Source organism: Onychomys torridus, chromosome 13 (genome assembly GCF_903995425.1).
Source record: "Onychomys torridus chromosome 13, mOncTor1.1, whole genome shotgun sequence".
Taxonomy (NCBI): domain Eukaryota; kingdom Metazoa; phylum Chordata; class Mammalia; order Rodentia; family Cricetidae; genus Onychomys; species Onychomys torridus.
In genome coordinates this window covers 15,121,153-15,136,269 of record NC_050455.1, presented here as the reverse complement: position 1 = coordinate 15,136,269, position 15,117 = coordinate 15,121,153, and the positions used below count along the sequence as shown (strand labels likewise).

Genomic DNA, 15,117 nt, shown 5'->3' with positions numbered 1-15,117 from the left:
AGAGGTCCCAGCATTAGCCTAGCCAGACGTCACAAAGCCATTTCACCTATACATGGAAGAAAAGAAAGGGGTAGCCAAAGGAGTCCCAACCTAGTCTTTTGGACCCTGGAAGAGGCCAGTGACCTATTCCTCAAAGAAGCTAGATTCGGTGGCAATGGGATGGCCCCCATTCCTCCATATAATAGCAGCCACCCCTTGCTAGTCAAGGATTCAGACAAACTGACTCTTGGCCAGGCTTCATAGTAACCATACCACATGTTATAGAAGGGGTCCTCAAACATCCACCTCATAGATGGCTGACTCACTACCAGGCTTTGCTCTGAAATCCCCCTCGAGTACAATTCACCTCCAGTAGTGCTCTAATGCCAGCCACCCTACTCCCAGACCTGGACCTGGATGGCCCTCTGCATGACTGCCAGGAAATCTTGAGCCACCTATGGGGAACAAGGCCAGACCTTTAAAGAAGGCCAAAGTCACCTGGCATATGGATGGTAATAGCTTCATCAATAATGGCAACAGGCATGCAGGACAGCAATGACTACAGAAGAGGCAATCATCTGGGCAGAAGCCATGCCCCCAGGTACCTTGGCCCAGAAGGCTGAACTAATAGCCCTAACCAAGGCCTTACAGATGAGGTGAGGGAAGAGACTCAATATATAAATACAGACAGTCGATACACCTTGCCACTGTGCATATCCATGGCGCCATCTACAAGGAAAAGGGTCTCCTGATGGCAAAAGGAAGGACTACCAAGATCAAGCAGGAGATCCTGAATCTCCTGAAAGCCATAGGGCTGCCCTGAAAAGTGGCTGTTAGGCATTGCACAGGACATCAGAAAGGAGAGGACCCTGTTTCAAAGGGAAACAAGAGGGCAGATGCAGCCACTCAAGAAGCAGTCCTCCAGACAGTAGCCACCCTGATAGTCAAACTGCCTAAACTAGCAGCCCCAACCTTGCCCCCAAACCCTGCCTATACCAAGAAGGAATTGGGGAGAATTGGAACTTGCACCAATGCCTGCAAAGAAGATAGATAGTACAGGACTCGTGATGGGCAGATTATCTTCTCAGACTTGCCTAGCCAATTAGTCCAGCGGATAGATACATCAGAGTACCCATTTGAGGGAAAGGAAAATACAAGACTTGCTAAGAAGAGCACACCTCAAGGTGTTTGACCTAAGACCAAAAATGGAGGAAGCCATAACCTGCTGTCTGACATGCTAAATCAGGCACATGAGCGTCAATGGGGAGCAGAGAAAGAGGAACAAGGCCTGGAGCCAATTGGGAAATTGACCTCACTGAGGTAAAGCCTGGGCTCTATGGCCATAGGTACCTATTGGTGTTTAAAGATACCTTTTCAGGGTGGACTGAGGCATACCCTTTTAAGAGGGAGACCACCACAGTAGTCATAAAGAAGCTACTGGAAGACATTATCCCCAGGTACAACCTCCCTACTCTCCTAGAGTCTGATAATGAGCCCACTTTTATCTCACAGGTAACACAACAGCTAGTTCAAACTGTGGGGACAATTGGAAGTTTCATTGTGCATATCAACCCTCAAAGTTCAAGATAGATAGAAAGTACCTTAAAGGAGATGTTAACCAAACTAACTCTCATGATGGTGGTAACTGGGTATTTCTCCTTCCCATTGCTCCCTACCAGGTTCGGAACTCTCCCTACACCTTAAGTTTAACACCATCTGAAACCATGTATGCTAGACCACCAACCCTCATTGCCTAACCTAAAAGCTGAAATACCTGCTGAGTGTGATGATCAAAAATTTCTTCCCTCCCTATAAGTCTTGTTCCAGGTGCAGAAACAGCTTTGGCCTCAGCTATGTGCAGTCTATGAGAAGGCGCCACCTCCCATGCCTCACAGATTGCAGCCAAGGGACTTGGTGATCATCAAGACACCAAAAAGAAACCTTGGAACCTGGATGGAAGGACCCTACACTGTCATCCCGATGACACCCACAATGGTCTCCACCTGGATACACCACTCCCACGTAAAGCCTGTAGACTTGCACACAGGCCCTGAGGACTATGCTCCGGAGGAAGTCAACCCTGAACTGTGGAGGGCAGTTGAGCATCCCCAAGGTCACCGGCTCAGCTAAGTGATGGGCCTGCTCCTGTGCCTCCTTGGTTTCCTTAGTTACTGTCTGCTGGGGTTTTCCCACCAGGCTCCCACAGGGTGCCAAAACCTCCATCAGCCCTTTAACCTCACTTGGAAGGTCATCAATACAGACTCAGGGGAGGTCCTAAATCAGACCTCCCATTCTTCCCCTTAGGGACCTGGTTTGCTGACCTATAATTTGACTTGGGGGCACTTTTTACCAAAATGGCGAACTGGGTGTTACATGGGCACATCTATACTGACTCATTTATTCAAAAACATTATTTCCATTTCTATGTTCTCCCTGGACATGATAGAACCAAGGCCTAGGAAAAGACTTTTGTGGAACAAGTGACTATTTCTGTGCCTCGTGGAGTTGTCTCCACAGGTGGAAGGCCCCAAAGAATGGAGACTTTATCAGAGTAAATAGGGCATATGAAACGGCCTGTCACCCTGGGTGTGATAGAAGGGGGGCATGCAACACAGTATTGATTCATTGATACTGGCAAAAAGGCATCTAGTTGGACACCAGGAAAAACCTGGAGTTTAAGGCTATATGACAGGGCCAGAATGGCACTTGCTGACGTGGGAGCATTATTCACCCCACAATTAGATGCCCAGCCCCTACAACCACTGTAGCCCATGGGCCCCAATAAGGTAATAAGCCCAACCAGACCCATGCCTGCCCCCACCCTGGGGCCCACGAAAACTAAAAACCTTACCATTAGCAGACAAAACTGCCCCCATGGACCCCTTAAACCTTCTAAAAGCTATCTATTTAATTTTAAATGGCTCAAAGCCCAGTCTCACTAAAACCTACAGGCATGGAATTGCAATAATGGGAGACTCTATGGACTCCTCTGACACCCAGTCATGCAGATGGCAATACTCAGTCAGGTAAAGAGAGGCTCGCCTTATGGTCTGTGACAGGGAATGACCTCTGCATAGGTGGCCCCTGCCAAATTATGTCAGTCTCTGCAATGAGACTCAGAGTCCACTGGAGATGGGATACTTAATTCCCCCAGACGATGCTTGGGGGGCTTGCACTACAGGTTTGACCCCGTGTACACTCAAGTTTTAATTAACACTCAGGGTTTCTGTGTCTTCGTACATTTGGTCCCTAAAATAGCCTATTACCCAGAAAAAGAAATTCTCCACCAACTGGAACCACCAGAGCAAGCCAAACAGGAAGTTTTCACAGCCATACTAGTGTCTTCCCTCCTAGGCCTAGGTTTAGCTGGGGACATAGGTACCAAGACTCCAGCCCTCATTCTCAAAGACCAGACTTATAGGACTCTGAGCATGGCCATAGGTACAGATATAGCCACTCTAGATAAATCTATCACCCACTTAGAAGAGTCCCTCTCCTCTTTAGGCGAAGTGGTCCTTCGGAATAGAAGAGGATGACTTACTATTCTTTCAACAAGGAGGTCTACGCTTGGCCCTAGGGGAATAGTATCGTTTTTTTATACCAACTACTCAGGAGTCATTACAGATTCCATGACTGTGTTGAGAAAGAGGTTGCATGACAGAAAACTCAAGAGGTAACAAAATGAGGGATGGTATGAGTCGCTGTTTAACTGGTCTCCCGGTTGACCACTCTCTTGTCTGCTCTGGCTGGCCCTTTAGTATTCCTATTGTTGGTCTTAACTTGTGGGCCTTGCATAGTTAATGCATTAGTCAGGTATGTCAAAGAGAGGATCTCCACCATCCAATCAATGGTTCTCAGACAGCAATATAGACTCATAGACCCAGAAGAATCATCTCTAAGATTTGAGAAGACCTTACTCAAGGGGGGAGCAAGAAGGCCAATGGCAGTGGCAGCTGCAGAACGCATGTCACATGGGAGAGCTGGCCCAAGAATCTGAACAGTAAATGATGACATCTGCACAGAGGAGTTGCTCAGAGCAGGGGACCAGAGCCCAAGGAGATGTAAAAGAGGTCTAGTAGGAGGTGGAGACTCAGGCAGGTAAGAAGAGCATCATGGGGAGAAAGCCAGCCACATATGTTGTACTAGCACCAAGTAAGGTGAGATGAACTTGGAGATGATAGTGAGCTAGCATGGAGACCTAGATCCCAAGTATGATGGGAGATCTTTGCAGCATTTGGAGGCAGGTACTGATAAACATAACCAATAAGGAATCAACACAGTACTCATACCTAATTAACCTGAAACAGGGTATCAGACAATAAGAAGCTAAGAAGGACAAACACTCAGTGGACAGCCCTGTATGTGGTATCAGAACCCAGGCAGAAAGAACAAACAGAATTATCACAAAGGCATAGGCTATTATACAGTAACAGAGTCTGATGTGAATGAGGAGAATACACTTACCTAGAGATGCTCTGGTACGAAGTCAAGGCCTAAGCAGAGGAAAGAGAACATTCAAATAGTAAGAAAAGGTCAGCTTGAAGAAAACCAGAGGCAGAGAGGGAAAAAAGGCAGAGAGTAGCCTGGACTGATGTGTTATATAAACAGGGAAAAGAAGATATACACAGAGAAGGACTGGTAGACTGAATAGCGAGTGCTCTTAACTAGTTCTAGCATTCTAAGGAAAGTTTCTCTTCAGTACAAGGAGGTAACAACAAAGATGAAATGTTAGTTACATGCAAAATGACTAAACAAAGACACCAAGAAAAAAAAAAAAAAAGAGCTCCTCACTGCAAGCTAAGACTTAAAATTACAAGTGTTTTTAAAGCCCTCTTGGACATTCATCAAGAGCAACTACATCCTAGACTATGAAACTTCAAAATATTGTTTTTAAGAGATACCAGGATAAATGAAGACCCCATGGGAATAGGAAGAAGCAAAGTGCTGATGAGGTTCCCAGAAATCCACAAAGATACCCCCACAATAGACTACTGGCAATGGTCGAGAGAAAGCCTGAACTGACCTACTTTGGTGATCAGATGGCCGAACACCCTAACTTTCATAATAGAACTCTCATCCAATGGAAGCAGATGCAGAGATCCATGTCCAGGCCCCAGGTGGAGCTCTGGGAGTCCAATCAGTGAGAGAGGAGAGGGATTGTATGAGAGAGATGTTGAGACCATGATTGGAAAAAGCACAGGGACAAATAGCCAAATTAGTGGAAACACATGAACTATGAACCAATAGCTGAGGAGCCCCCATGGAACTGGATCAGGCTCTCTGGATAAGTGAGACAGTTGATTAGCTTGAACTGTTTGGGAGGCCCCCAGGTAGTGGAACTGGACCTGTCCTTAGTGCATGAGCCGGCTTTTTGGAGCCTGGGGCCTCTGCTGGGACACTTTGCTCAGCCTGGGTGAAGGGAGGAGGGCACTGGACCTGCCTTGATTGAATCTACTAGGCTGAGCTGAATCCCCAGGGGAGTCCTTGCCCTGGAGGAGGTGGGAATAGGGAATGGATTAGGGGGAGGGCGGGAAGGGGCGTGGAAGGAGGGAGGACAGGGGAATCTGTGGCTGATAAGTAAAATTAAATTAATTATAAAATTAAAAAATAAATAAATAAAAGAAGTACATGGAAAAAATAGTTATTTGACCATTATAGAACAAAAGTAGGAATTGATAAAAGAAAAACAATAGAAAAATCATTAAACTCCTAGAGATGTATAACAGGAAATGTCAAACAAAATTATAAAACATGCACAGACATGAATAAAATGAAAATACAGTAGATCATGTGGGCATAGTGAAAACATGCTGAGAAAAAGTCTACAGCACTAAACTGCTAAAATTAAGAGAGATATACACAATCTCTAAGTTCTCTGTAAATGGAAAGCAGGGAAAAATAAGTCCAAAGCAATAAAAAGGAAGGAAATAACATAGATAATAGAATTTTAAAAAATTAATGAAATAGAGAACAGAAACATGGGGAAATGGAAATCAATCAAACAAAAATCTGGTTCTCTGGAAAGTCAATAAAATTGATAAGCCTAGCAAAGACAAAAGAGAGAAGGTTCAAATCACTACTGTCAGAAATGAAGGATTTCTGGGGTCATTAATGAGACAGTAAAAATAGTAAAAGAATACTATTAATTTTATGCTCACAAATTTGCTAACTTGGAAGAAATGAAACAGTACTCAAAAACTACAAATTCCTTGGGATGGAGAAATGGCTCAGAGGTTAAGAGTAGAGGACCCTACTCCTCATTCTCAAATTCCCCACTAACTCTAGTTCCAGGAACCTGACGCCTTTTTCTGGTCTCCATGGGCATCATGCACACAAGGAGGACAAAAACATATATGCAAGCAAAACCCATACACATAGAATGAAAATAAGACATCATTTTAAAATACCATAAAAACTCTTAAGTTCAACCAAGATAAAATGGACAATATGAATAATCTTAAAATTATTAAATAAATTAAAATTTTAATTTAAAAATTCTTTAAAAGCAAATCTTTGGACCTTTACCATATCGCTGGAGAAGACTAATAAATATTTAAGAACTAACACCACACCACTTCAAACCAGACTTGATGGCACATGCAATGTAATCCCAGCACTTAGGAGGCTAAGGCAAGAGGACCACAAGTTCCAGCCAGACATATGTGTATGTGTGTGTGTGTGTGTGTGTGTGTGTGTGTGTGTGTGTGTGTGTACACATACAGAGAGAGAGAAAGAGAGACTGTCTCTAAAATCTATAGTCAAAACCAACCAAACACCAATTTCCTACACTTCCAGAAAATATAAGGGATGAAACTGCTAATATATATGATGGGGCTATCATGACCATGCTACAAATCAAAGTAAAAGTACGAAAGCACAAAACTTAAGACCAATTCCTGTCATGAAATTTGCTATAAAAATTAAAAACAGCAAATCAAGTTGTTTAATACATAAAAATAATCATAACAAATAAGACTTACAAGAGGTATGCAAGAGTAATTCAATGTGCCAAATTCAATCAGTATAACCCACAACATTATAGGATAAAGAAAATTTGTATACCAACTGACACAGAAAAAAGCAGTTAAGAAAATCTAGCATGCAGTCACAGTAAGAACCAGCAATTGGGCAGGAACTAGTGATGTGCACGAGGAGCCTTTCAGAAGCTCAGGAATTTGGAGCCAGACTGGGCAACACAGTGAAATTCCATTTCTTAAAAAAAGAAGTAAGAAAAGGGGCTAGAAATAGAAAGAAACTTCCTTAATACCATAAGGTACCTAGAAAAAAAAATCTACACTCAACATTACTGATGGCAAACTGAACACATCACACATGACACAAGAAACATTGCAAGTTATCATCTCTCACCATTCTTATTTACACAGCACTGAAGGTTGAGCCAGCACCATAAAGGGGGAAAATATACATTCTGCAAGAAAATAATACATGTGTCCCTATTTGCATATGGCATGACTGTGGACAGAGAAGAATCCCAAGAATCAACAGCCAAACCCTTAGAATTTATCAGTAAATTCACAAAAGTTGTTGGAATTAAGATAGAAATATAAAGCTCAATTACATGTCTATATATTTTGAACAAAAACACAAAAACCAAATTACTATTTACAATTGCTCCTAAAGATTAAATATTTATGTGTAAATATGAGAAAACTTGCACAAGATCTACATCCTAAAAGTTAAAAACAGCTCCTGAAGAAATTAAACATCTAAGTAAATGGAGACATACTGTGGTGAGAGATTTTTCTGACATTATTTGTTGAGCCCAAAGAGACTGAACTTTTGCTGGATCTTAGCAAAGTTAATAACATGCCTTGAGGTCATTTAAGACTATGTACTGGGCCTGCTATCTTACTGTTTGCTCAGCCTGTTGAAGTTTAGCCTGCTTTTAAGAGAACAAGGAAACCAACCTTGCTGTGCCTTAGATGTCCCATAGAACCAGTTTTTACAACCTAAGCTATATATATATAGCCTTAACCTTAAGTTATATAGTCTCCCATGCCCCAACCCAGGATAATGTATATGTGCATTGTGGTAATCATTCACAAAAAAAAAAAAAAAGAAGCCAAAACATTGAAAACAACCTTAAACAAAACAAATATCCCATAAATATTGGAAGCAATATGTGATATAAGTTGATGACATACTTTTGCAATTTTGAGTGCTTATTCTGGAATTCGGAATCCTATGGAGTCAGTAAAGTAACCCCTTCCCTTGTAAGCTCTGCTAAAGAGCTCTGTAGGGAATACCTTGATCCTTTCCCACACCACGTTTTCTGTGTGGTTCAGTCAGTACAGAGCAAAGCCCTTTCTTTGAGTCAGACAAGACACAGGAAGAGAAGGGGACAATTCAAACTGAGGGTCGTTCTTGGTCAGACTGATCTAAAGGGAGGTTCCTTTATTATCATTCGCTAATGTGTCATCAAAGCCACAAATAATCACATTAATGGAGGAGAAGATACAACACAGCAAAGATTTTTAGTTCTTCCTAAAAACTGATCTTTAGTTTAATGAAATACCTACTAGTATGTCAGTAGTGTCAGTAAATTTGTTGCAACTCTGTGGGATTGGTCCCAGATTTAGGCACCAAAATGTGAGGTTTGCAACTCTGAGAAGAGGTAGCTTGACCACTTGGGAGTCAGGCAATGGCTGGAGCTGCGATGAGACAGCAGCCCTGGAGGGTGAGACAGCTCTGACAGGGCGAGGGATCCCGGATACCTTGAGCCACTTGGGGCAGCTCTGCCCTGGAGGGTCCCAAACTCAAATGGATCATCAGCTAAAAAATTTTTTTAAAAAATGACACACTCATCTAGTTAAAGTTAAAAGCATTTAGATTATATATGATCTTGAGGATAATGAAGCAAGCCACAGAGACAGAGGAAAGTATTTTACACTACATAGTCAACAAAGGATCTAGATTTAGAACATATATACAATCTCAAACTAAAAAAAAATAATAAAAAAATTTTAAAAAGGTCCAAACATTCTGGTATGTTATGGCCAAAAGAATGCACCCAGTTCCAGTGAAGATATAGACATGAATAAGAACATGAAATAATTTCCATTATTATTGACAATTACAGAAAGAAAAATTAACCAAGACATCACTAAATGCCCATGATATTCCTAAAATTAAAATATATAAATTTGGAAGCTAGAATTCAGAACAGCTAGATTTATTGCATTGTTGGTGGGAATATAAAATGCTACAACCTTTTTTGAAATGTGGTTTCTTATAAAACCAAACACACTTAATCTCAAAGAAATCAAACTTTCATGTGATTATAAAAACCTATATCTGAATGTTCATAACAATTACATTTGTAACTGTCAAAAACTGACAAGAAATCCAGTGTTTTCCAATAGGTGAACAGTTAGTCAATCTAGCACCTCTCTACAAAAAGGAATAACAATAAAAAGGAAAAAAATACTAAAACACGGCTGGGCGGTGGTGATGGCGGACACCTTTAATCCCAGGACTCCGGAGGCAGAGGCAGGTGGATCTCTGTGAGTTCGAGGCCAGCCTGGTCTACAAAACAAGTTCCAGGAAAGGCGCAAAGCTACACAGAGAAACCCTGTCTCAAAAAACAAAAACAAAAACAAACAAAAAAAAAAAAAAAAAAAAAAAAACTAAAACACAACTGGAATGGCTTCTAAGAATTATGCCAAGTAAAAAGAACCGATCTCAAAAAAGTCATAAAATATATGACCCCATTTATAAAGCTTTCTAACATGATGCAATTATAGTGACAGAGAACAGATTAACAGGATTTTGGGATTCAGAAAGTAGGTAGGAAAGAAAGTATCTGTGCTGAGGTTGGGGTGATCGATCAGCTATTCAAAGTGTTTGCTGCTCTTCCAAAACACAGGTGTTTGATTTCCAGCACTCATGTCATGCTGATCACAACACCTATGACCGCAGGTCTAGGGAATCACCATTCTTTTCTAGCTTCCAAGAATGCCTAGATTCACGTGCATACACACATAACTTTTTTAAGAGCAAGTAAAGTAGTATAAAGTGCTACTAGTCAATTCCCAGCACCTCAAAACCAAAACAAAACAAAACAAAAATAAAACAATGCTTGTAACAGAACTATTCAGAATTTTGACTATGGTGATTGTGAACAAATCTACAATGAATACATGTAAAACTGGCGATCTCTGTACATAACAGATGAATTCTGTGAATGTCAGATTCCTAGATGTACTATGATTGTACTATAGTTAGTCAAAATATTACCATCACTGGACACTGTGTAAAGGGTGGATAAGGTCTCTCTATATTCATAAAAACTGCAATAAAATCTATAGTTATCTCAAAATCAAAAGTTATTCTTTTGGGGTTGGAGAGATGGCTCAGAGGTTAAGAGCACTGGCTGCTCTTCCAGAGGTCCTGAGTTCAATTCCCAGCACCCACATGGTGGCTCATAACCATCTATAATGAGATCTGGCCCTCTTCTTTGTACATAGTAAATAAAATCTTTTTAAAAAAAGTTATTCTTTTTTAGGAAATAAAAAACATCTTTCTACTTCATTTCTGTGATTCCTAGAGTTCTATATTAGAATAAAGTTCAAAGTTTATCAAGTCTGATACTAATAAAAAAGTAAACACTGACATAAATAGGGCCAAGGGAAAACTCATTCTTCAATAAGAAATTTTTCCACTTTGGGAAATATAAAGTAGCTATTGAGTATCATGCAATAGTGGAATGGAGGCACACTCCTCAGATGCGTCTTACTACAGTGGTGATGATTTCAGAGCAAAAGTATGTTTGAACACTTCCAATGAGTCTCCCCTGCAATACTGCTCTGGTTTTCATATGCATTGCCCAAAGTCCCATGTGTTAAAAATGTGGTCCCAAATCTATGTTACCAGTGGGAAGTGGCAATAATTTTACAAGGTGAGGCCTTATGAGGTCACTGGGAATAAGCACTTGAAGGTGTGTATTTGAGCAATACAAAATCTTTTGTTTTGTTTTTTTTTTTGTTTTTTTCGAGACAGGGTTTCCCTGTGTAGCTTTGAGCCTTTCCTGGAACTCACTTGGTAGCCCAGGCTGGCCTCGAACTCACAGAGATCCGCCTGGCTCTGCCTCCTGAGTGGTGGGATTAAAGGCATGCGCCACCACCGCCCGGCTACAAATTCTTTTTTTTAAAGTCTGTTTCCATAAGACTTTACGGCAATAATGACACTGCCTTAGTCGGTGCTCTATGGCTGTGAAGAAACCCACAATCACAGCAACTCTTAGAAAGGAAAATATTTAACTGGGGCTTGATTATAGTTTCAGAGGTTCAGTCCAGTCTCAGCATGGCAGCACACAGGCAGACACAGTGTTAGAGAAGGATCAAGAGTTCTACATCCATATCTGCAGGCAGGAGGAAGAGAGAAAGCCACTGGGCCTGGCTTGAGCTTCTGAAACTCCAAAGTTCATCCCAAGTGACACTCTTCCTCCAACAAGGCCACACCTCCTAATCCCTTTAAACAATGCCACGCCCTGGTGACCAAGCATTCGAATCTATAAACCTGTGGGGACAATTCTTATTCAAACCACCACAAACATCAAATGTATTAGTGATATTCTGCTCTCAGAATGAGCTGTCTCACCTATAGATGCATCCCATATAAGGATTTGTCTCACCTGGCCAGTTCTTTAATTAAGTTGGCAATGCGTCTTTTGTCTTCAAGACATAAATCTTTCAATGATGCCCTCTTCATGCCTTCCTTGCAGAAATTCTAGAAAAAAATAGCTCCTGGTTAACTTTTTTTTTTTTTTAACTAAAAACAATTTTAAGTGCTTTTTGAGAAATTTATCAAATTAAAAATGGAAATTGATGGAAAGTAAAATTTCTTAGAAATTATTTATCTGGTTGATTATTCCCATTTTTCATTTAAACATACTATGAGTTCCAAACATGCTCAGGAACTGATAACAAAACAGACATCATGGAAATGCACACAGACAAAATAAAGGATATGCATGCTAGAAAACATTTCCCTTTTCCCTGGAGAATGCTCAGGTGACATTGGAAGACACTGAGATAGATACCTGACACTATGGCCCAAGACCGTTGATATAAGGTATAGGAAGGCTGCCTAGGAGCCACTGGTTGTTGAGCTTCAAAAACTCAGAATTCTGAAGCGCCAGATCGAAGAACTGGAATTTATCTCTACTGTTTATCACATGCCAAGAACATGATAAGTACTTTTTACCTGTTACTCCATCTCATTTTCACAGTAGTACAATTAGGCAGGCCTTGTTTCAGCTCTTCATTAAGAGTACACAGATTGGCAAGGGTTATAGCAGCTACATAACAGAATGGGGTGCAAAGACAGATCCCAGGCTATGCTCTTAAACACTATGCTATTCTTTTTGTGTAGTACAGTGGTTTTCTCCATACTGTAACAACTTCAGAGGAGTCTTTAAAGCCATGAAATTCAAGGAGTCCCAAGAGAACCCTAGTTAACACAGAATTCTCGATGCTATATATAGTATATATATAATATATACTATAGCTATATAGTATATAGTTGTTAGTCAACATGTGGATGCTGAGATTTGAAACTGGATCCTCTGAAAGAGCAGCCAGTGCTCTGAAATGCTGATCCATCTCTCTAGTTAAGTCTCTCAGTTAAATGATTGAATAAGTGATGTTAAAGAAAATTTAAAAATTACTATATACAGCATCAAGTATTCTCATGAATATACTGAAGAGCAAAACACTTAATCCTATAGTACATATTGTATGAGTGTTTATATAAAGTTCCAAACATATAAAACTAAACATTGCTTAAAAATAAAAATACATTGCTTTATGTAGGACCAGGTTTTGAAATCTATACCTGAAAGCCCAAGTTTGTAAATGTTTGTATGTCACTGTATATGTTTGTAAGTGAAAATGTATTAAAAGAAAACAACAACAACAAGAACCCACCAAGTCAATCACTTGGAGATTCCCTGATTCTTTTCATGGCACAGGGGTAATGCTGCATAATTGAGATGGACTTTTTTTGGTCTGTAAGCCAGAGAGAAGGCCAGCAAGTGGCATTCCTCCAGAGATTCTGCTTGAAGTTCCTGCTTAAGTTCCTCTTCTGTCTTCCCTCTTGGACTACGATCTGGAAGTGTGGGCTCAATAAACCATTTCCTCCCCAAGTTACTTTTAGTTAGAGTGTTTTATCACAGCTACAGAATAAGACTGAAAACTGAACAAATGAAACAACATGACAGCTGAAAGAAGTGTAGCTAGTCAATGGCTCTCATTGATGCCCTTTCTGGCTGCACTGCAGGGCTCATACCAGCATCAGCTAGCAACAGCAGAAACACTGCAACTCACAAGTTCTATTCCTAATGCCATCCAAAAAAGACACAAATCCTGTTCACTACTAGACAACCATGAGTAATAGATACAAAAATGTCTCCATGACTATACGTTAGGGATTGTAAAACATTTTCTCTAACTAGTCTGACAGTGAATTTGTGGGGTATTTTGGGCTTTGTGGGCTGAAAGTCACTACAGCAACTCTGTGACTCTAAAAATCAGTCACAGACATACCTCAAACAACGAGCATACCTGGGAAGAAGAAGAAGAAAAGCATTTACAAAACAAGCTGTGGTGTAGCTGCTTCCTCCCAAATGAAGCCCTGTTTTTATGGGATGTAAGATGCCTATACAGGGTGCTACAGAAACTTCCAAGGCTCAGAAAGGGCTGCTCAGAGAGTTACATCACTCCCCCAAATTCTAAAAGCAGGACACAGTTTCTGAGGACAGGGTTGCTGCCTACAAGTTGAGTAGGGACCTCCAGGGTATAGTTGGGTGGATTTTGGTGATGTAACTGCCTTGAAGTCACCCATGTTCCTGTAAGTAATCCAGTAAACTCACTGATTCAACCAGCTAGATTGGGGCGAAATAGTTTCAATTTGTTGTCAGTGTCTTGTCTGGGATGAATAGCAGATTGATTAGTTCCCCCCAGAAAAAGTTACACAACATAAGCGGAAGGAAGATTCTGCCCATGAACTATAGATTACAAACACTGTCAACTTTGAGGAAAGAAAATTTACCAATAGTTATAGCATTACAATAAAGTTATTTGAAATATACTGGTTAAAGCAAACAGATAGAAAAAAGGTTTAGGGATGTATAGGTTTATGAAGACAAAGATAAAGGTAAAACTAGGCACTAGCCTATAAAAAGCAAGAACTGTTGGCAGGGGAGGCTGTTCAATAGACAAAGAGTGTTAGCATTGTAAGAGGTAGGATCCCCAGAGTCTCATAAAAGCCAGGCAGGCAACGGTGGCCACCTCTAATCCCAGCACCTGGGAAGCAAAGACAGAGGATCCCCTAAGAAAACTGGCTACCTAGACTAGCCAGATTTGGCCATCTCTGGATTCAACACAATACCCTGCCCCAATGAATAAAATAGAGAGGAACTGAGGAAGAAACTTGATGTCAAGTTTAGGCCTCCATATACACCAATATGCATACATGGACAGGCAGGCACAACACATACATATGCAAAAACGATGACAAAAATAAACAATATATAAAGAAAGAAAAGCAAGAGTTTTGCTGCAGTCCCAAAGGCAAAGAATCATGAGTTCAAGCTCAAGACTCAGTTACATAGCAAATTCAAGGTCTACCTGATATATATGAGACACTGGCTCAAAAAAAAAGTTTTGTTTTGTTTTTCTAAAATACAGAACAAAACAAACTCTAAAAAACTGAAATAACATTATTTTCTAAGTGAAAGTCACAATAATGCCAGCTGATTTTCCTTATATAAGCTCATATTAATATAAAAGTATCAGCTATGAACTTTTGAAACATAAAAACATAAAAGATAACTAACCATAAAAATAGTGAATTTGACTTACTAATCAATGCTAGAAAAAGAAAACATGTAAAATTTAAATCTCTTGAGACACAGTACAATAATATATTTTCTTAGCTAAGGCTCAGAGCACATTTCTACATTTTGGAGCAAAACTCTCAAGAAGTCCAGATATTTTATTCTGCTACTTAGCATTACCAAGGGTAACAAAAGTTTTTGTGTCTTCTACAGACACAGACCGTCTTTTAAAGGTCTGTGTCTTTATGGAGCAGCATTTATTAAAAACTAACAAGCTGGGG

The 15,117-nt window shown here is 40.4% G+C and overlaps 1 protein-coding gene across 5 annotated transcripts in view; it reads right to left on the bottom strand.

Moving 5' to 3' along the window:
• The window catches only part of Kiaa1328 (KIAA1328 ortholog), a 286,471-nt gene that overhangs the window by 260,069 nt on the left and 11,285 nt on the right, over positions 1-15,117 (bottom strand). For 4 of the 5 annotated variants that reach the window (XM_036204391.1, XM_036204393.1, XM_036204396.1 and 1 more), the window contains one exon: positions 11,633-11,727. In XM_036204391.1, coding sequence (XP_036060284.1) covers positions 11,633-11,727 — 95 coding nt within the window. Of the gene's footprint in view, positions 1-11,632; positions 11,730-15,117 lie in introns of all 5 variants that reach the window. The other variant, XM_036204392.1, reaches the window with a different exon arrangement.